The sequence below is a fragment of the Sycon ciliatum genome, chromosome 1 (genome assembly GCF_964019385.1).
Source record: "Sycon ciliatum chromosome 1, ocSycCili1.1, whole genome shotgun sequence".
NCBI classification, from domain to species: domain Eukaryota; kingdom Metazoa; phylum Porifera; class Calcarea; order Leucosolenida; family Sycettidae; genus Sycon; species Sycon ciliatum.
The window spans coordinates 47,133,802-47,157,054 of record NC_088643.1 but is presented as its reverse complement, the minus strand read 5'-3'; the positions used below and the strand labels follow the sequence as shown (position 1 = coordinate 47,157,054).

Below are 23,253 nucleotides of genomic sequence, written 5' to 3'. Positions count from 1 at the left end.
TGTAGAAAAGATACAATCGTATAAAAAAAAGTAAAAAGTGGGGCTTGTCCGGGAATTGAACCCGGGACCTCTCGCATCCGAAGCGAGAATCATACCGCTAGACCAACAAGCCTCTGAAGATTGATTAGTTGGTGATGCGACCTTTGACTGTTTGCGGTTGATAGCACAAGACGAAGTGAGTGGCTCTGGCAGTCCTGTACTCTGTAGAGTGTAGTACCAAGACTGCAAGAGCACAGTACAGTGCCTTCGATCGGTGTCAGTGTTGTATGCTGGCTGCTTAGCTGTTCGAACGGTTACCATGTTACCGTGCTTGTGCTGTCACTGCTGCTGTGACCATGGTGACAAGGCAAGGCCAAGCAAGGGCATGGCAGCCGGCAGGGAGTAGTACAAAGTCATGCTGCTTTGCATGTCATGATTGGAAGCTGTGGCCTTAGTAAAAAAAATGTAGCGAGGCATGACTGCCCAAAAAGACATAACACCATAGTAAACATGTTCGCTAGAAACGGGCTGGAAACGTACAACTGGGACACTAGTCACTACACCACATGGTGTGAGTTTTCGCCGTCGGCGACTCGGCGAACCCCATAGAAAGGGTATCAGGAGTTGCACACTCTTGGGGGGGGGGTTATACTCTAAGGACCACGCAGGTGGTCCTTAGTTAGAGGTTTGCAGCGCACAAGCATAATGAATGTGATTGTGAGACCGTCGACGCGTCCGTACCTGGCGAAGTGGCCTGTAGTACCAGGCTGGTCGCTAGTCACGGTGGTCTTTAGTTACAGGTTGTAAAAACCGCTTTCTCTGGCCGCAAGGGGTGGTCATTAGTCACAGGTTTTACCAAGAGTATAACCCCCCCCCCCCCCCCCCAAGAGTGTGCAACTCCTGATACCCTTTCTATGGGGTTCGCCGAGTCGCCGACGGCGAAAACTCACACCATGTGGTGTAGTGTCCCAGTTGTACGTTTCCAGCAACAGTAAAACTGTACATGTACGTACAGTGAAAGCGTCGTAAAAGTCGTAAAAGCAAAAATATCCGGATAGGCGAGGGAACCGGATAATCGAACACACATACTGTCAAGAGTGCATCTTGCTACTGTATGTATGCATGGCATGTGCTGTAAATCGGTAACCAACGATTTTCTTCCGGATGGTGAGGGATCCGGATAAAAGAGGACCGGATAAGTGAGGTCTGACTGTACCTGGTTTGCCCAGCCCCGGCACAGTCACTGGGCGACTAGCCCCGGGATGTGCAGCCGCTCTGCTTTATTCACGGCGCGATTTCACTTTGCACCACCGTGCCACAGTATACTTGACATGTAAGTTAGGGCCAGGGGAAAAGACTGCACGCTGACCGATATCGCATACACATGTACATGCGGAAACTAACACACAAAGCATGAGAATATCAAGAGCCTAAAAAGCTGAATAAAATATGAAAAGGCATTCTATGAATTCAACTGAAGCCTCCTAACGTTACAATATAATTATACGAAGTACAGTATACTACATGTATAACTTATAAATAAGCACACCAATGGCCCAGCCAATTTCATTGATAATATTTTTAAAAAAAAATAGGCAATGCGATGTGTCCAAACACGGCTGGAGATAAAATATAATACCAAATTCTGATTGCCTATTAATCAGGTCATCGCAGACACACAAACTGTGGACAGCACACAAAATCACAGCACCCTAGAACTCAAATGAGCACATCCCACAGGGAAAGTTTCATACAAAATGGAACAGTTAGCGAAAGTACACATATACGCACACACACACGCACACACACACACACACACGCACACACACACACACACACACACACACACACACACACACACACACACACACACACACACACCTGTTGACGCCCACCGCCGGAGGCGGTGATAGCGCTGCTACGGCAGAAGCCATATCAACTTGTGCACACACCCACACCCACACCCACACACATATATAATTATGTACACACACGCGTACACTGCAACAGTCCAGAGTCAGGGGAGAACCTTCAGGCAGCAAGTAGATGGCGTACACTCTCCAGAACAGTCTGAAAGTGACGGCGGAAGATCACCTTGTTGGAGTGCTCGGGGACAAGGGGCAGATCAGCTGGAATCAACTGCTCAAACGATGCAGCCATTCGTTGTTGGCTGGGAAGATTTGGTTGAGCAACTACCAGTTGCTGCGCTAACTGCCTGTACGTGTCCTGTAGAACAGCGCAACAAAAGAGGTATGGTAACACACATCACAATGATGTAGATGGGGTATGGTAACACACATCACAATGATGTAGATGGGGTATGGTAACACACATCACAATGATGTAGATGGGGTATGGTAACACACATCACAATGATGTAGATGGGGTATGGTAACACACATCACAATGATGTAGATGGGGTATGGTAACACACATCACAATGATGTAGATGGGGTATGGTAACACACATCACAATGATGTAGATGGGGTATGGTAACACACATCACAATGATGTAGATGGGGTATGGTAACACACATCACAATGATGTAGATGGGGTATGGTAACACACATCACAATGATGTAGATGGGGTATGGTAACACACATCACAATGATGTAGATGGGGTATGGTAACACACATCACAATGATGTAGATGGGGTATGGTAACACACATCACAATGATGTAGATGGGGTATGGTAACACACATCACAATGATGTAGATGGGGTATGGTAACACACATCACAATGATGTAGATGGGGTATGGTAACACACATCACAATGATGTAGATGGGGTATGGTAACACACATCACAATGATGTAGATGGGGTATGGTAACACACATCACAATGATGTAGATGGGGTATGGTAACACACATCACAATGATGTAGATGGGGTATGGTAACACACATCACAATGATGTAGATGGGGTATGGTAACACACATCACAATGATGTAGATGGGGTATGGTAACACACATCACAATGATGTAGATGGGGTATGGTAACACACATCACAATGATGTAGATGGGGTATGGTAACACACATCACAATGATGTAGATGGGGTATGGTAACACACATCACAATGATGTAGATGGGGTATGGTAACACACATCACAATGATGTAGATGGGGTATGGTAACACACATCACAATGATGTAGATGGGGTATGGTAACACACATCACAATGATGTAGATGGGGTATGGTAACACACATCACAATGATGTAGATGGGGTATGGTAACACACATCACAATGATGTAGATGCCCCACAAGCACTCGTGTACATGTTTTAAAAAGTAACTCATTTCAAGTCATCCGCATGGCATCCGCATGGCATCCGCATGGCATCCGCATGGCATCCGCATGGCATCCGCATGGCATCCGCATGGCATCCGCATGGCATCCGCATGGCATCCGCATGGCATCCGCATGGCATCCGCATGGCATCCGCATGGCATCCGCATGGCATCCGCATGGCATCCGCATGGCATCCGCATGGCATCCGCATGGCATCCGCATGGCATCCGCATGGCATCCGCATGGCATCCGCATGGCATCCGCATGGCATCCGCATGGCATCCGCATGGCATCCGCATGGCATCCGCATGGCATCCGCATGGCATCCGCATGGCATCCGCATGGCATCCGCATGGCATCCGCATGGCATCCGCATGGCATCCGCATGGCATCCGCATGGCATCCGCATGGCATCCGCATGGCATCCGCATGGCATCCGCATGGCATCCGCATGGCATCCGCATGGCATCCGCATGGCATCCGCATGGCATCCGCATGGCATCCGCATGGCATCCGCATGGCATCCGCATGGCATCCGCATGGCATCCGCATGGCATCCGCATGGCATCCGCATGGCATCCGCATGGCTTCTATCCAGGGAGACCACCTACATGAGTGTACTCACAGAAACACACACTTTCTGCTGCTTCATAAAGTGATGCTCACCCAAGGCTGCATGTTAAGCTAGCAGACGCCAGAAAAGCACCAGTTACTTTAATGACAACAGACATGTCAGAAAGCACATATGCTTGAAGCATGACATCTTGCACCTGCAAAAACAGATTTTAATTACCTTGCTGCAGCAAATGAGATTGAACAAAGCTTCTGAGGCGGAAGTGAGCTCTGCCATTCCATCCACCTGGTTCACCAATCCTTTATTGAAAACAATCTGGAACAAAGAAACATCATGAACATGGAGCAGAAAAATGCATACAGGTGAGCATAGGCAGAGGGAACACAGCTAACCCAAGAGTTGAATGTAACATGCGGCATCGATTTCTTTGCTCTTCAGAGATAATGGCCAACGAGTTTTCATTCTATGACAGATCCACATTATGGGTAGTATCCATAAACAAGAGTGTGCACCGACTTTGTAATGTAAAGCCCGGCCAAGTGCACGAGGCAAAACTTTCCAAAAGACTCGCAGCGCGTGCATCGTCGAAAAGATTACGTCAACAAAAAATTCCACCGCGTGCCAACCCATCTCGGAGTTGCACACTCTTGTTTATCTACTCTTGGTAATATTGTATAGTGGAACGATATTTGCGTCAGACCAAGAAATATTGCTATAAGGGTAATATTGTTAAAGGGGTAACTGGTTCATTTCATACACATACGTCATAATGCATGGATTTTGTTCATTTTTTACACTCTTCATAGCATAAAAAACTGACGTACATGCACATTATGTACACAGCAAGGTGCCCACTGGTGCCCCCATTGCATTTCGTCATTTCCCAGCAACTTATGAAGTGAAGCTTGCCCTACCTGGATAGTGGGCCCTACATATTCCCTGACAGATAATTGAAAATGTCGATTGGTCAGCCCATTTTATATCGTTATAGGGGTAATATCGTTATAGCAATATTGTGATAGGTAAGGCATTGTATACACAAGTCAATGGAGTGATTTGGTTTGGCAGAAAAATATCGTTGGGTAATATCGTTATAGAGGTTATCGGTATAAGGGTAGGTCGACTGTAGACTAGAGCGTGAAACTCTGAGATATGGCATTCCCCTCTCCTTGTTGTATGCAAAGGGTAGCACGCACACATAACTTGGGTATGGTTTCAAAATCACATACAAAAGCTAGCCTGCTCCCATAAAAGGCGGGGTGGGGAGATGTTTTTCTTCTTTTTTTCAGCCAGCCAGTGCACGCACACACTATCGTACGAAAAATCAACACAAGCAACAGGCTTGTGCACAGGGACACACGTTTTCATTGTCCGGCTTGCATGCAAACCATGCTGCCCAGTTCGTAGAATTACTCGCAATACAAACGCCAACTCTTGACACAAGCTGTAGTGGGTGGAGAACTTACTTTGAGGAAATGATCCATGATCGGCTGTAGGCGAGTTGCCTGGTCTGGGTGTCGGCTGCCTTTCAAGGCAAACCATTCGGCCATCGATGCTAATCCTTCTAAACACATCTTCATCACCTCGGAGCCATAACTGAAAGGGCAAACACGATGAGAAAAACACAGGCACAGTGTGAGATATAGGAACACGCAAATGGTGTATACCCCTGCCTGGTACACCCTTACTTGGAATACTTCAACTTGGAATACTCCGACCTGGAATACCCCGACATATCCCTTGATACTGTCTTCAAAAAAGTGGCCATTGCAGAATGTAACGACGTAATGACATTCATCATAACAACAAGCATGTCTCTTCTGTAGCCCTATATGCCTTCCCCCTTCTGTAGCCCTATATGCCTTCCCCCTTCTGTAGCCCTATATGCCTTCCCCCTTCTGTAGCCACACCTGTCTGTACTACGATAATCAGTCACTGTAGTATTTTGTACGTGACCCTTCGTTCACACTCCTGTATAGATCATATGTATGAGTGTACTTATGCGTCACCATGCCCTCTGTAGTCTGTACCTCTGTCATTGCACGTCTGGCACACACGTTACGTATCTCACCTTCGCACCACCATTCGCTTCGCCCACTCTTTCCCCTCACAGTCTATGTGCACTTTTGATGCACAGACCCACGTCTGGATGGTCTGCCGGGTTGGCGAGTGGCGTTCTTTCTCGTCATTTCTTCTGGTGGTTCCATAATTATGTTATGGGTCTTTGTAAAAAGCAGTTGGCAAAACCTAGCTTCGGTGTCTACCACCCAGAATACATTCACTTCAAGCCTGAAGGAGATCACAGTATGCCACCTTTGCTCAGTAACAACTACTCCATAAGTTGTATCCAGTTTGGCTACTAGTACATATGCTTGGAGCATTCAGAAACAACAGCAGTATAGTATAAGGATCCACCGACTGCGCACAGAGAACACGAGCTGGTATACCGGTACGCTGTGCACTTACTTGGACAAGCCGAGCTCCAAGGATTTGACAAAAGCTTCGAAAAGACTATCAGGAAGCGCCGCAACCTTGCCTGCATGGAACTCAGCCAGGAATGTGACGATACGGAAATACTCCTCACACATCTTCGGGAACTGGATAGACAAGATTCAAAAGAGCAATTCAGAGCAGCAGCTGAGTTCGTACTCTCACCGGAGCTGGGGATCCAATCATCTGAGCATATCCAACACCTCACACTGTCAGCACTCACTATCTCAGCTGTCTACCGGCTTTGTCCAACAGCAAGAGGCAGGCCGGCTTTGTCCAACAGCAAGAGGCAGGCCAAGCCTGTGCTTGGCAAGTCCTTTGTACCATTGTGTGACTGATACGACATACACTGCAGTGCTGCACATGCTCGTGCTCATCAAATTGTACTGGAAGAGTACACTGTATTATACACACAGGTTCTAGTACCTATCATAACCCAAGTGCAAGAAAGTACAAGAAAAAGCCGCCATGGACCTAACCTGCAACAGCTCTGGTGTTATGAGCGGCAAGATGAAGCCGAGTCCGCACAGAGAGACGTCAACACCTTCTATTTGACCGTTGCCGGCAGCATCTAAGCAGCACAGTGGTGGCCAGGACAGCAGCACAGAATACATGAGCACTACCGGTCATTGAGTCTTGCAGCAAGTGTGAACACATGGACACGCACAGATAGCCTCCGGCTCGAAATGCTCAGAATCAAGGAAGACAAACAAAGAGTGTTAAGACATCTATCGTAGCAGCTGGCACACATACCTTCAGAATCATGCCAGTAATCACGAGAAATGAGGTGATCGCATAGCTTCATGAAGACCAGAAGATCCTCAAGTTGTTCATCATCACCATTAGCTAGTGACTTGAATTTACCTGAACACACAGAGGATCAGCACAAGGGGAATATGCAGACGTCTGATAATAGAGTAAAAGTGTAGATCAAACCACTATGGAATACCTGCCACAATACTAGTACACCTTTCCTAACAGTCTCTCACGTATGGTCGGCAACCAGTGATGATACACCACGGTGCTCAGTGCAAAGCTCATCGGAATCTATTTCCAAGATATTCTCGTACACGTAGGTGTATTTCAGGTGATGAATGAATATTGAATACATAATTATGCACACTCTTGATATCTTACCAAGACTAGACTTGGAGTACAGTTGCATAGTACGTAGCAGAACCGCGTACGTTGCTGGAGCATTGCTCTACGGACACGGGAACAACAGCAGAGAAGAAAGAACAGAAGAACATTGCTTTCCACAAAGTCACACTCGAGCACGTACAGCGATAATGGCCGCTATTGCTGCAAGTATTGTTAAACTCTGCCAGCAAAGTCAGCAAAGTGGCCGAACTCACAAGATGACTGTGTAATAAGTGCAGACACTGCGATGGGCACTGTGTTGTCAAGGCGCCATCCAATCGAGAGAAGGGATGTGTTGAGGAATACTACTGCACCTACTCACTATGTGATGTGCTAGCAGAGCCAGGCCTGTAAATTGATGTGAAGACCAAAGATGATAAGACAAGAATGCTGCTACTGGCAAGCTAGGTCAGTATTTAGAGCTTACTGATACACACCTACAACTGTCAACATGTCACCCAAGGTGCCAGTACATGCACTGGATTTACGTGATAATCCAAATCACATGTATGTACACACCCCGTGATTAATACTATCATAGCCACCTAGCTACCACAGGTGCAGTTCATAACTGGTATCGTCCCTTGTGCCAGAGTGTGAGTGTATTGCAGAAGATAACGTCCCTAACCTGTGGTATTAGCGGAAGCATAGACGACGCCAGAGCCTCGAAGAACTCAAGTATGCTGACAAGAATGTCAGAATGGTCTGCGTAGTGATTGATAAGTGATAGAATGCTGCACGACTCGTCGTCAAAACCAGCACCGTTGGCAACAGCTCGAAGCTCGTCAACGGAGACGTGACCTTCGCTCTTCTTTGGCAGGCAAAGACCAAAGAAGAGCGAGAACGCCGTCGGAAGAGTCGCCGAGGTGACACCCTGAAACACACCACGCAGCAGGCGCATGAGCGACGAGACCTCCTCCTTCACCGCACTCTCCTGCCGGTGCTTGGCAAACTCTGGTGAGCCAAGCTGCAAGCTACTAACACGACCTGTCAGAGGCTCCAGTACCTGCACAGGGGCATCCAGGAAGAAGCAAACAGCACAGAAAACAGAGATGACCAGGAGTGATTCGATTGAAACAACGCACAAGGGAGCCAACCCAAGATCCTTAACGTTGCTGACGATGCAAATCTCTGATAGGACTCCAATAGTGCAACATGTACATGTATGTGCCCAATGCACAACACAGGAGTCCCCAATGCACAACACAGGAGTCCCCAATGCACAACACAGGAGTCCCCAATGCACAACACAGGAGTCCCCAATGCACAACACAGGAGTCCCCAATGCACAACACAGGAGTCCCCAATGCACAACACAGGAGTCCCCAATGCACAACACAGGAGTCCCCAATGCACAACACAGGAGTCCCAGCTCCTCATAAAGACATTTCAAACAAGAGAAGCCTGAAGCAGTATCCAAACTCTCCTCAAAACTCAATGATCTCGCAGAGAACCGTGAGAAACTACGCATTGGTCACGTTGGATTAAACCCATGAACTAGAAACACTGGAAAAGGCTAAACCAGACAGCAGTACTCTCGCATTCACTGTCATTCGAAATTGTGCATAGTACCTCAGTTACAAAAAAAAGGTGAAGAGGAGAAACATCTTTCTCTTACCAAACGTAAAAACTCGCTCATCCTCTGCTCTACCTGTGCCAGTTCACCAGGGCCGAAAAGTTTGGACATCGCTGACAGAGATGAAGACTCAGACCAAGTGCTAGGCGGGCTAGAGCAGCCTTTGACAAGGGCAGAGAGTAGGTCCACGCTGCGTTGCCCATCGGCAGAACGCAGCCAGCTGTCTGATCGAACGCAGGACACTGTCAGTTGCCAGAAATCTGGTGAGCCCAGTGCAAGATGAAACCTAGGAGATACACAGAACAGAAAGAAAAAGGTTAGCCACAGGCATTTACGACACCATATATACACAAAGAGCTGAAAGAACAGGACATGCACATAACATTGCCAAACATCAACGGTGAGCATCTATGCGAAGAACTGAAGATACATCCAATGACAGTTGGCATGGTCAAATATGCAGTTGTATAGCAGTGTGTGAAACAGTACATATACATGTACAATGTACATGGGCGACTCGATTTCAGTACATTCCAATCCAGCATGGAGACTTTTGAGCCGTTTTTACAAGGAAATCACACAGCATGTCAGCAGACACCTGCCCTGTTCAAATAACTTGAGCACGATACCATTTCGCCAAGAAGAAGAATGCCAGAGAGAAACTGCCCCTTGCTCAATCAAGACCAGGTGGAAACCCCATGATCAAATACACATCAATTCTATCACATGCAGCACTGAGCCCTCACCGAACAGGACACTCTGTCAGCGAACCCAGTAGTTCCACCAAGTCCTTGAGGACATCGGAGTCACCAGCCCAGAGTGGCATCTCGCAGGTCATATGGTCAACTAGCCACTGCAAGCAGGCCTTGCCAGCACCCTGCACGGACATGGTGCACTTCAAGCTTGCACTGACGTCGGCTTGGTCAGCATTGAGCATGACATACGTAGCACACCAGCACCGTAAGTACCAGAACAGTGAGCGTGAAAGCTGCAGAGCAAGAACATACAGCACAGCGAGTGTGAACGTTGTAGACCAAGAACATACAGAACAGCGAATGTGAAAGCTGTAAAAAAACAAGAAGGTATACACAGCTTTCCCCATCTCTTTGATCCGCATGAAACCAGCATTGAATTATCATGACAGTGTGATGCGAATGGCTCAAGCTACGTTATTCAACGTAATCGTATTAATATTTTGGTTGTTAATCAGAGTCAAATCACACTTGGAATGAACATGCATGTGTGGCAGTCAGCCACGCCAGAGCAAGGTAACAAGCATGTGCAGCAGTCAGCCATACTAGAACAAGGTAACATGCAGGTGCAGCAGTCAGCCATACTAGAACAAGGTAACATGCAGGTGCAGCAGTCAGCTATACTAGAACAAGGCAACAAGTTAGAGCATACCTGGGGACTAGGGAACATGGAGGTGAGGCCCTTGCTCGACTGGCAGTGAATGTAGCGTTGGAAATCCGCCACGCGCATCACATCCACAGCCAGTCGCACAACCAGGTCAGTGCCGTGCGGGCACGCTATTCTCTCTGTGATTGGCTGGCCCAAAGCGGACATGTATGCTTGAGCTGCATCAGCTGATACCTGGTAGCCACAGAGACAGGACGCCAGAAAAAGAGTTACACAAAGATACGCAAACATTGACTTTCCAATAGCAATTTCAAAAAATTGAGAAACAGGATTGAATACAGAAAATGAAGGAGACGGTTGTTGTTTCCGAACCCTGTGAAGGTAAGAGGCCAGGCCACCCCAGTCAGAACCACTATTTCAAGTCCTTCTGACATATTTATTGATAAGTACGGATAACCCAACTTCAGCACTCTACAGGGACTTGGCACGTTAGACGAATCACATTCAGTGCATTATCGGAACGGGGCAAAACACGATTGTACTTAGAAGCACTCAAAATCCTCTACAATAACGTAGCGGACCAGCTGTCATACCTGATCTTGTTGGGCAGCGGAGAAGTCACGCACTGGCTTTGGTACAGTTGGTGTCTCACCAGACAGGCAGTCATAGCATAGAGTGTGGCCAGAGAGTAACACAAGCCAGTGCAGATCCTCGTACAGACCGGCCAGCGACGCTGAAACCTCGGGCGACTGCGACAGGCTGGGATTGGCTTCACATCGCTGGCAAATCTCCATCCACTGTGCAAGCCTCTCTTCTAGCAGCTGACACATGAGGGGCATGCACGCGGGCAGAATCGCTCGACTTAGCGTGCCCATGGAGCACAGCTGATCTTCATATCGTACCTAAGCAGACAACATGGGAGCGGAAGGAAGAACAATGCAAGATACCCAACATATGAGTGATACTAGTGCGGGAGAACAAACAAGCTTCCAGGAAGTTGTAGCCGTACCCTTACTGCACATGATTACATTGGTCTTCTCAATAGACCTGAATCAAGAAGGCCCAAGATAGGCCATACTTCACAACGTAACAAATAGCATCCACGCCAAATGCCGCCCCGCGATAAGCAACATAACATACCCGATCATCCTCATCCAGCTCATCCACCTCCTCCTCGTCCTGGTACGATGGTGAGGAGCCTTTCAGATGCCACGACAGGTAGGCCTCAAATATGGCCAGGGATCGCGAGAGCATGACGGAGTGCACAGCGCCCGGCGAGGTGAGCCACAACAACCAGCACTCCAGCAGCTTGTCAAACGACTCCTGGAACAGTGCAGCATTTTCTGAGTCGTTGGACTGCACAGGAGAGAGAGAGAGAGAGAGAGAGAGAGAGAGAGAGAGAGAGAGAGAGATTGTTGACAGCAATTATAATACACATTACAAGAGCATTGTTGGCCAGCTTATAGTATGATGCCCAATGGCCCCATGGCCATAATCAAAGCACGAAATTCTACCTTGTTGTAGCAGCCCGTAGCAGTAAGGAATAAAATAAATGAACACTAACCTGCTCTGCAGTGTGTGCTGACTGTGCAACACTACAGGCAAACACTGAGATGATGAGTGCAAACGGTTGGCAGAGGCTCTCGTCAAAGCTGGCCCAGAACGTGCTACTGTGAGCACTGATGATCTGCGACACGATGTTGGCATGCGCCAGGGATGCTGCTCCGTCATTGCAGTAATCCTCACTGAGTCCAGTGAAGCAGAGAACACATACACACATGCGCGCACGCACGCATGCAAGCACGCACACACACACACACACACACACACACACACACACACACACACACACACACACACACACACACACACACACACATGCGCACACACACACAAACGAAAGCAGTGGAAGATAGTGACCAACACGTACAGTACAATAACAGGTAAGCCGAGTGCTCAACGCTGTTATGTTTGCCAAGGACAAACTATAAAAGTTCGAGTGTCTGCAGCATTCTGGCACGCAGGAGATCAAGGTTGATCTCTCCACAGCTATCGCTGTTTTGGGCAATTCCTTTATGGACTTGGCCCAGCGGAGGCGTGAGTTCATATGCTCTGGTATCAACAAGCAGTACTATGGCCTTTATAACTCCCCAGTCAAAGTGACTGGCCAATTATTCGGTGGCAATGTCCAGGATACCATGAAGGAAATCTACGACATGGCCAAACTGTCTAAATCTGCCGTGTCAGTGGCCAATCTTCAAACACAAGATACCACCCTTACAACCACAAACCACCAGCTACTCTGACTACCGCCAATCAGACTTTCGGGGTCGGTCCGTCCCATGGTAGGGCCAGCGCCATCATAGCTCGTTTCACTGCCACAGACAGCAGATCTCACACCGTCAGCCGAAGAACAGCACCAAGAATCAGCACTTTCCACAAGTACGCGGTGATTGGCAAACTGCATTATTCCATAACAATTATTGGGCAAATACAGCCAGTGATAGGCTTGTCCTATCCATTGTACAGGCCGTTTAGGGTGTTATTTCTTAGCCCTACCGCTATCCGCCCGTTGCAGTACGGGGTTGTATACGGGGTTGTAATGTAAACATGACCTGGATTAACATGCTAGGGTGAAGCGCTCTGCCATAAAACAGCACCTCCAGTATAGTACAGAGCATAACATCAAAACAATGTGCTCAGGTCAGAGCGCTTCGTAGCTTACGTCTGCAGCAGCGGCAGCAGTCTCTGCAAGAAGGTTGTGACATGCTGGACTTGATCACGCATCTCAATCAGGACTGGCCCACTCAGGGATGCCAGCTGAGCTAAGCAACGGCTGGATAGGTGACGTAGCTCAACACTGCCTTTGCACAAGCCATGAATCTATGCTCACAGCACAAACAGATCCAAACACACACACACACATGCCAGGGCAGACAGTATTTGATGATACGAACATCGCAATACAGTGTACAGTGTACTACTACAACTGTCTGAGCATATACACTAGAATCCAAGGGAGAAAGACTAGGCTAGTGAGCAACGACTGGAAGAGTGCGTATGTATTAGGGCACTACCAAAATACCACCCATGGAGCAAGAACAAGGAGCTTACATTAAACAAGACGGCAGCGATGTCGCTGTTGACGACTAGCGGCCGCCAATCTTTGCCTGGTCTGAATGCACTGGCGGTGAGTTGGGTTGGTGTCTGAACTGGAGCAGATACACACAGGGCAAGACCACAAGCACAATGCAGTGCATTGTACATAGTGTGTTGAATGGCTCCATGGAGTAGCCATGTTGCCGCACACCTTCCCAGCCCATACAGCATGTACAAGTGCAGTAGAACCTCTCTTAACCGGGTACCTCCCTCAACCGGGCATTCTTCGGGCTCGGAAGACGTGGCAGTCAGCTGAAGTACTGCACAGCCTGAAAGACAATACTGTTCCACTCTTACAGTGTATGCTTGTCAGTGGTAACAATCTGGGGCCAGCAAGCCCCATTGAAGTGAAAGACATGCCATATCAACTGTGGTTGCAGTGTATTTCCGAGTTGCAAACAATTATCATCATGATTATGTGATGTGGGCACCCTTCGGTCCCCGAGGCGCCCCGGAAAAGAGATGCTCTCCTATACTGCAACATACAGTGTCTGTAAAGTAAGGCACCTAGCGCATAGTCAATGGTGCCAGTGAAGCTAATAATAAGAGCCACTCTAAATTAGCAACCCACACCAAAAAAACAAGTTATTATTATCAACGGAGATATGAGTACAGTTGTTCCTCATTAATCCAGCACTTTATAAACCAGCACCCTCTATAAACCAGCATAATTTTTAGTTTAATACCAAAATGTCCTTTTCATGCACATTGCTACAGCACATCAGATTTTCTAATCCCGCAACCTCCCTGCATCCAGCAGAATTTCCGTAGCACAAATGGTGCCGTGCCGGATTATAGAGGGAGCACTGTAAATGCAGTCGGATCCCGGGAGAGATATCCCGATGGCGTCCGTCTTCTTCTACACTTTGTTCTAATCCACTCTCCGCAGTGTCGTGAGTCCACAAAGCATGATGCACAATATCAGTTTTTCTATGACGCAACATGCGACATGCAACTCATGTGACAAGAAAACGCTGTCACTTAAAGTACTTGCCGCCGCATACAATCGCAAGGCCGCTAACTCAGAAGTTGACGAGAGTTCAACTTTCGCAACAATGTCAATGGAGTACAGTTTTCAAGGAGATTCATTCCGGTGGAAAATTACCACAGGCACATCACTACTATGCACCTACAGATGTTGATTGTGTGCTGTAGTCGCAGGACGTCCAATCGCAGATAGTGATATTGCGAATCTTGCTTTAGTGGTGCCATATTTCCAGGTCTATCCAGTGTTTGGGGATTCGGGGGTGGGGTGGTGCCAGTCACTGGGTGGCTCGATAACCAATAAGTCATCTTTCCAAGATTCCTACTTGATTCCCCCCTTCCCTCTCTCTCCGCATAACACGCCGGCTTTTTTTCGTGAGGACACGCTGCTTCGCGCTAGTACTGTAAAAGTCATGATATGTAACGGAGTGCTAAATCTAACGAGTTAACGAGAAGAAACCTGTCATTAAAATAAGAAACATTAGACAGAAGTCGATACTACAATATACCGAAAAGTCCGCTGCAACCCCCCCCCCCCCCCCCCCCGTTGCAAAATCCCCTGGCTTGTATGCACTAACCCTCGGCCTTTTGGCCTGGCACTACAGCTACATGTACGTTACAGGACAGACTTGAAAGTCGACTTCACACCGTAGCGAGAAGTGACTACTGCTATGGTAAACTAGTATGGCACAAAGTCTCGACAAACACGTGCAGCACAGGTAGGCTGTACTGCTGCAGTACGGTTCACCTGAAAGTGCCAGTCGCCATCCACCCGCACGTTACATGCACATCACGTCAATGCCAACGTCGAAGCAAGTTATTTTCTATCTGTAAACTTTCGTCGAAACTTGTTCCTCTTCAGGACAACAGTGGAGTCCAACCTATGCCTTACTTTTCTCTGTGAAGTTCGCAGTTACCGCAAGTCACGGCTGCACAGAGCGCATCAGTCCAGGTACAAAGTTGTAGAATTCCGTCGGAAACCAGAAAAGGCGAATGATTACAATGCTCTTCCGACTTTGCAATCTGGAAGAGAATTTGTGACAAGGGCTAGTGGCTATGTAAGAAAGACGACTTGATTCCAGTTCAATATCCTATTGTTCAGCTGCAGGTATGCCAGCAGTGAAAAGATAGCCAACGCCCTGGAGCTACACAGACCCAGTGGTGAGCTAGCCATCAGCCGCACTGTTCGCCTCTCCCTCAGCCGTATTGGCTACAAGTATGGCAAGCCATACAGCAAGTCAGCCTTGTTGGAGGCGGCCAAGAAGGTCCGCCTAACTTAGTCCGTATTGAATCGTGACGACGATTTTGCACGGATTGTCTTTGCCGCTGAGGCATGCTTCGCTGTCGGTCCAAACGGGCGAATTTCCTTGTGGTTTCCCTGCGCAGGAAAGCCAACAGTGGAGCAGAGCCAGTTCCCTGCCAAAGTGCATGCTCTGGAAGCCATCAGCATCTTTGACACCGTGAGTAATTCGGCATTCGCACCCACCTGGAAGAGGGAAACGTTCTGGGAAGGCGTCATGACGGACATCGTGTCAGCAGGCAACATGTTTTTAGACGGTGACTGGCTACTCCAGCTAGACAACACCATTTGCCACCACTCCGTGGAGGCACAGCACTTCCTACTGGCGAATGGAGTCCCGTCGATCCTGTTTCAACCTCACTCCTCTCCCGACTTCAACCCCATCGAAAACGTGTGGGCGATTCTGAAGCGGAAAATCCATTTATATACGAAGCACAACCAAGCAGTTAGATCACCTACACTACATCCTAGTCTACAGGCTACTGCAGTGTAGGTCCCCATGCTACTCAAGACAAGTGCAGCAGTTGAGAGGCAGTTCATACTCGGTCATAGAAAAGGTAGAGAGAAGAGTTGACCGCCTTCCGAAAATTCCCTCTCGTGCACAGTCATTCACCAGAGAGGTTTTTTCTCTCTTTTGTCTTCATTGTCATCATGTCGCTTTGATACCGACGCCCCTTTGTAGGGTTGCTGGAAAGCAGGCGAAGTCAGCAAGGCATTCAAAGCTGAGGTAGCGATGGCAGTTCGGCAGTCTGTCCGGGTGACGGTAACCTCGTTCGGTGAATCAAGCACCCCGTTGGAGTATTGCGCTCTAGCATAGCTTGGCTTGGAACAGCAGTAAGCACGAACCCTTCGTCCTTCTCCGTTTCTCTACCATCGGCTGTGGGTCGATGTGAAGCGATAGCACACTCCTAATGCCTGCATTGAAAGTTTATTTGGTGACACAACGATTGCCGTTCAAATCTACGTTCCGGTTGGCTTCGCCACATGGGGATAGTGATTGAATGAATTTTCATTTTGACCATCATTGTTAGACCCTGCCATGAGTTCACCTGTGTTTGAGAATGTGTTGGTCAACCCAAGGGAATGAATTGTGTGAATGCTTCATTTCCAAAGTTACTGTATAGCAGGAAATTTTCGGACGGAAATATTTTCGGACAAAGCCGAATTTCGACCTTTCGTACGGATTATATTTTCGTACAGTGCTGCATGCTAAATGCACGTGTTCGCATGCGGTATAATTGTATCGTGCGCATGTATTGTGTACATAACTTCACAGGAACAAAAGTTAGTACAGAATCAATTTTAGTACAAAAGAGGCCGTGTACGAAATCGTCCGAAAATAAATTCCGTCCGAAAATTTCCTGCTATACAATAGTTGCCGCTTTCCTAGGAGAGTAGGTCGATGCTTTTTCCGTTTCTTTGTGGTTGTATTTTGATCCAATGAACCACACCACCACTTGTAGTTTGATGTCGTGCACTAGGAACAGCTCAGTGAACAGCCAAGCCATAGCCTATCAGATAAGATACTGTGACTACAAAAGAGTCTGAACAACTAACAAAAAGAGCAATGCTGAAACGAATTGGGCACATGCAATCACTCTAACATACCGTTCTTCAAATCAAGTAGACAACACGTCACTTACATCGAGATGAGGTGAAGTCCCAGCTGAGGCACATTTCGGCAACTTCTAGAAATCCAGCGAGCACAGCCAGGGAGTCCTGTCCAATATCCTGGATACTTGATAAGGTGCTGTACTGACGCAAAACCTCCAGCACTAGCTTGTAAGCTTCAGGCAGGCATTGTGACTGCCATGTAAAACGAGCACAGTAAAGAGAGCTTTGTAAATAGTAGGCTCCCATGAACAGGATAAACATTAAACAGCATGCAAGAAATGGAGAAGAGCAACAGAGAGAACAACACACAACAGGTACGAGGTGATTAGCAAACATTTTACACGTTTGTAAACTCGCCCTGCATTCATAGCCAATGCCCTTTTTTCATGACTTATAGTAGTTTACATGGTAGAATAATCTATGACTCGTGTCATGCCATCACAGTTCAACTTCCCTAACAGCAATGTAGACTTTCCCAGGTGACCCAAAATAGGTCGTTTTTTCAGTCCTGAAAATACTTGTATATTCTTTTACATGTGTGTAAACCACAGGTAACATAGTATTATTACCATAACAAGGCTATATGGAAACCTACACACACATGTATAGGTGCGCCACTACACAAATAACACGAATAGAGTCAAAACAGAACACAAATTCTTGCACTTTCAAGTGCCATCTTGAAAATTGACCCACACACCACACTCACAGCAGGAGCAAATCACCGCCATTAAACTTCAAAATAAAGAATGCCAAACTGGTGCTAGGACAAAAAGTAATAAACTGACATCAGGCAAGTAACATCCGAGCATTAGCAGACTCTGACCACATGCTGAATGCAAAGCAGAAAGCCATCACTGAGTTAGACAAGTGCTGGCACCATTGATTCGCGCAACACTCAACGGAGAGAAGCACTACTGAAGGACGCTGTGCTCAGGGCTGCCCGACTGTGCATGTGGACGGAGGAATCGCAGCTAGAAGCAAGGGAAGCAGTATACGGTATATCCTCTGCGGCGAACGTGTCGGAAGATAAAGAAGACGTAGCAGAAACAGGTCCGCTTGCAATTGTGCTGGCAGCAGTCAAGTGGCTGGTGGCAAGGCTACCATCTCCAGCTGGGACATCGTAAAACAATGATGCTAACTCTTGGAGCTTGGTCTCAGATTCACTGGCATTGGTTACATTCAGCTGGACGCGCAGAGCCTCCAATAGAACAGCATTGGTCGCGTTGGCTCGGATGTCCGGAGTCTAAGTCAACAACAGCAACTATGCTCTTTTCTGCCTGTTTTGGTTTGGCGTCTGTGTGGGGCCTGTGGCCGTCGAGCGCTCTACAGAAGGCGAGTTTTCATTGGAAAAGCCATCAGTGATGCCATCAGCAACAGCGGTTGCCGACCTAAGCTGCATACGCGACCTGGTTTCTTCCATATCATGCTGGTTTACACTATTGTTATAGCAATTTACTACGCACAACGAAATACTGAGGCCTCGTCACGGCATGGCGGAGTCGCAGAAACAAAAACTTCGGCTGCAACACGAACTACACTGATAATACTAACGGAATATCTAATCGAATGTCAAAGATTACTTCCTAAAGGAGATGTCTCGACGACAACGAAATTTAGTTTACAGAAAATGTAAAAAAATATCCAATGTAAAATTTTCGCTAATCACCTCGTACAGGTGAGACCTGGTCTCAGCGACCAAAACCCTTGTACACTCACACAACACATGGTGTACCAAAGGAAAGCGGTCGCACAGACACGTGGTCTCTGACACCAGGGAAAGCCTTGCTACCAAAGAAAGGTGTTGGCTGAAAAAAGGTGGCTGCTTGAGCAGGTCTCACCTGTAAGTTCAGTCAAAGCACGGCTCCACCCAACACCCACCATCTACCCCAGATGTCTGCTCCCAAAATCTTCACAGTGGACGATGAAACATTATTTTCTAAAACTTAGCTGGCACGAAGCCGGCGAGCTCAGGCTGGGACTAATCAGGCTGCAAGCTACTAATCCCCAATGCATACATGCCAATCAAGTTGTAGTCACATGCTACTGCCCAGTTTGTATGGGTGTTGGATGTCTGCTCGGTTACAATGGTGAGCAACAGTAACATCTGCACTCTGAAGCCATCTTTGCCACTGAAGGAGTGAGGACATCATGTAGGTGCCCTGGGCTTGTTGACGAACAGGTTTACTGCATTCTACGCCATACGAGGGAAAACCCACAAGTGAGCACGCAGACACACATGTACAAACACCCACCCACCCACCCACACATACACACACATGCACATGCACCCACCCACACCCACACCCAGACACAGACACAGACACACACTCTCTCTCTCTCTCTCTCTCTCTCTTACCTGGAAAATAGCTTTGCAACGGATGTGGGATGACCAAGAGAGACCAGCATCACCAGTGGATGAGTAGAGAGCACACTCTCTGATCATAGCTCGCAAGACAGCAGATCCAACAGAAATCTGAACAGCACACACAATTAGAAACACCAGCTGATCACATGTAGCACCTAAAACTGAAGACTGGGGCACTATTCAAGAGAGGGCTCTAATCGCACGAGTACGGTATACGTTATGAGGATATCTCGTTAGAGCAGAACAAGCCATGCACACTTTCTCCATATCACACAGTGCTGGCCAGTGCTGGCGCCTGCCCCGTGACAAAGCACTGAAAGCAGCACAACATTTGAGTGCAGAGTTCAGTGCTTGCAGTGCTAGGGCCTGTCCCGGCACTGCTTGAGTCATGTGGAATTTCACTGGCCAGTACTGTATTGCTGGTGCACACAGCCTGGCATCCAGAGCAAACCACAGCGGTCTACTGGTATATATGTAGAAGCCTTGCTTGATAGTTTAACATGTTTTCAGTTGGCAGAGTCCCGGTTGTGAGACCATTCTCTGCCAACCAGGTTATGTTTGTAGTCAGGAGCACTGTGCGTCCTTGCCTTGTAACATGCTGTCGAAATCGAAAACAGCGGTCTACTGTAGCACAACTTACCTCGGCGCACGTTCCCATCAGCAGAGCACGGACTTTGGAGAAAAGAGATTCCTGGCTTGCCTTGGCCTGGTCTTTATCCAGTAAGCAACGCTTGAGGATGATAACACACGCCACGAGCAGCTTCTCACGGATGTACGCATCCATCCTAGCGGCAGCAGCCAAGTAAACACAGAGAGAAATGACATCATTCGAGACTTTCTTGCTACCCTGCCTGGGTTATGTGCTAGTGCAAGCGCAGTGAGTCATTGCAAAATCATCTGGAACATTGAACATACTTGTAAAAACAAATCCTGCAAAATAACATTTCAATCAATTGCTAAATCAGCAACACAGTACGAATTTTCAGTGGTTGAAGGAATGGAAAAGGGAAAAGACTGAAGAAAAAATTGACCGTACGAATTTGGAAGCGATTTCGGCGATACCGGAGGATTGGTACGTTGCACCCTACGTGTGAGCGTGTACTTTACCTGCCCACTTGACTTGATACTTGACTGACCCACGTCTGCCATCCAGAGCACACGAGAGGGCCACCAAACCTTCCAATCGACAAACCTGCAAGAAAGCACCACTTCCTGCTCAATACACGGTGTTTTAGGGAATTCACCCCTCACCAGTTGAGCTTGAGCTTTTGTATACTAAAGAAATTTATACTTCAGGAGCATACTTCAGGAGCACTATAGTTTATGGCGCTCTAGCAGCCAAAACACCACTAGTAGGGGTACCAACTTTCTGAGATGCTCTGATTCAAGCGCGACAAACACCTCGTGAACTCCAGACAGTAGAGTGACTCAATGTCACCCAAGTAGGTGCAAGACAAGCGCTGAGGACCATTGGCCATTCTGGTGTTCCCTCCTAACACACTATAGTCACTACTGTTGTCCTCAGGGCGAGCTTGTGACTGGTGGGTTTGCACTTTGGAGGCTACAATGTTGTGAGTGGGCAACGGTTCTCAGTGCTTTATTTTGGACCTCCTTCGGCAACCCTGAGTAGTATGCTCAACTGGCGAGGGGTGTATTCCCCAAAATACTGTGTATTGAGCAGGAAGTGGTGCTTTCTTGCAGGTTTGCTGATTGGAAGGTTCGATGGACTTCTTGTGTGCTCTGGATGGCAGTCGTGAGCCAAGGGCCAAGTCAGGTCGGCAGGATAAGTACAAGCCCCCCCCCCCCCATGTAGGGAGAAACACATAGCAACACACAGCAACACGATAACTCCATCAACACGTCGTATTGGCAGGCAAGCAAAGAACAGTCAGGTGCTACAACATGTGCAAGGTATCGTCATTGATCCCTGGATATGCCCACCATTGCAATCTTACCTAGGGTTCTGTGCCACGACTGTGAGAAGGAAGGTCTGGAGAGAATCCACCTGCGATGCACTGAGAGCTGACCATTCTCTCACAAGTGCTTCACAGATAGTTGATGCCGCTATGAACTGCACATACGGAGTGCAAGAATGCTCTGCAAATATGAGAGAGAGAGAGAGAGAGAGAGAGAGAGAGAGAGAGAGAGAGAGAGAGAGAGAGAGAGAGAGAGTCCAGGCTTAATTAAAGTGTACTAGCATACTGGTACAGTAAAACCTGTAATGGCGACCACTCGACCATGGCGACCACTTTTCCTTGTCACGGACGCATTCACATTCAAAACAGCTCGGAAACGGCGACCGCTCGCTCAACGCGACCAACGACCACCCACCAGCGACCGCGCTGTACCCTATGAAGTAAATGCACATGCACACATTCCATTATGCATCACACATGGTAGATCTACACATCAGCGCAGGAAGTGTAGATGTACATGGTGCATGTATGCCACTTGACAGGTCTGAGGCCCCCAGCCCCAGACACATGATTCGTGATAGTTGCATAGGTGTGTGCAGTGTGATGCACTGATCAATATGATATATCGCATGTACATGTATACTGAATATGTTCAGGTGACCCACTGGACCTGGATAAGAAGACCACTTTTTCTCGTCCCTTGAGCGGTCGTCTTAGACAGGTATCACTGTATGTGTTCCTGCTTCAATGGTAACCAGACTGTTGAATGCCAACTTTTCTTTCAAATGTCAGATAGAAAGATGGGAAGAAAAAAAAAACTTTCACTTCTCGTCCTTTAGGAATACATTCTTATAGCAGCCGGAATTGTGCAGCAAAAGAGTCTGTTGTGGATGATAGATGCTCACTGGTATTGCATGTAAAGTAAAGGTAGCCCATAGTCAATTCTAGTCAAGAGGTAAGGTGTTAGAAACCTCCTGATTCACAGAGCTCGACATAGTGAATTTGATAACAACTACAATTTCCAATATCGTACCCAGAATATGACGACATGCGTCAAACGGGTGCTTGGACTGCCTGAACGAGAGGAAAGTCGCCTCTGCTTCACTTCTCTGGGCTTGTGAGACAACATTCGGAGGAGACTGGTAAAAAGAGAACACGAGGTTGAGCATACCATTACGTACTCGATCACAGAAATTGAGAACAAAGTAATCCACAAGATCAATCGTGAACATACCAATAGCACAGCTGCTGCACGGTCCAATACCACCAGAAGGCTGTCCATGTCCATTTCCTCTTCGTCTCCTCGATATCTATGGACAAAACAATGCGGCAGGCTGATCTCAGATCAGTGATGGAAACCTTCTTCGTTTTTTTTGAAAGACCGACCACATGGCTGAGAGTAGTATTTTTACGATTTCTCGGTAGAAACGTTACGATTTCCATGACAACAAGAAGGAGGGTGTGCGATGTTTTTATTTTTTTCTCGCAAGCAT

General features: G+C 47.6%; 1 protein-coding gene and 1 non-coding gene across 2 annotated transcripts; both read right to left on the bottom strand.

Moving 5' to 3' along the window:
- Positions 1–40: 40 nt before the first annotated feature.
- Trnap-cgg (transfer RNA proline (anticodon CGG)) lies at positions 41–112 on the bottom strand. Its single transcript has one exon. It is a non-coding gene; the product is annotated as a tRNA-Pro (tRNA).
- Positions 113–1,302: 1,190 nt separating this feature from the next.
- LOC135829388 (exportin-4-like) lies at positions 1,303–23,113 on the bottom strand. The gene is made up of 22 exons (XM_065341797.1): positions 22,995–23,113; positions 22,794–22,899; positions 21,800–21,941; positions 20,485–20,629; positions 19,836–19,952; positions 17,506–17,668; positions 13,534–13,631; positions 13,145–13,302; positions 11,984–12,164; positions 11,560–11,775; positions 11,013–11,321; positions 10,465–10,653; positions 9,807–10,048; positions 9,103–9,346; positions 8,113–8,490; positions 7,482–7,548; positions 7,098–7,208; positions 6,824–6,915; positions 6,321–6,451; positions 5,321–5,450; positions 4,074–4,169; positions 1,303–2,205 (listed from the first exon to the last, which is right to left on the bottom strand). Exons 1-22 carry the CDS (start codon positions 23,046–23,048, stop codon positions 2,011–2,013), a joined length of 3,564 nt encoding a protein of 1,187 aa, XP_065197869.1. The 5' UTR covers positions 23,049–23,113; the 3' UTR covers positions 1,303–2,010.
- Positions 23,114–23,253: the final 140 nt, after the last annotated feature.

Coding starts and splice junctions, on each gene's coding strand:
- LOC135829388 (XM_065341797.1), bottom strand. CDS start 23,048: ATGGACATGGACAGCCTTCTGGTGGTATTGGACCGTGCAGCAGCTGTG. Junction 19,953..20,484: donor TGATGGGAACGTGCGCCGAG/GTAAGTTGTGCT, acceptor TGTGCTGTTCAG/ATTTCTGTTGGATCTGCTGT. Junction 7,549..8,112: donor TGCTTCCGCTAATACCACAG/GTTAGGGACGTT, acceptor CCGTGTCCGTAG/AGCAATGCTCCAGCAACGTA.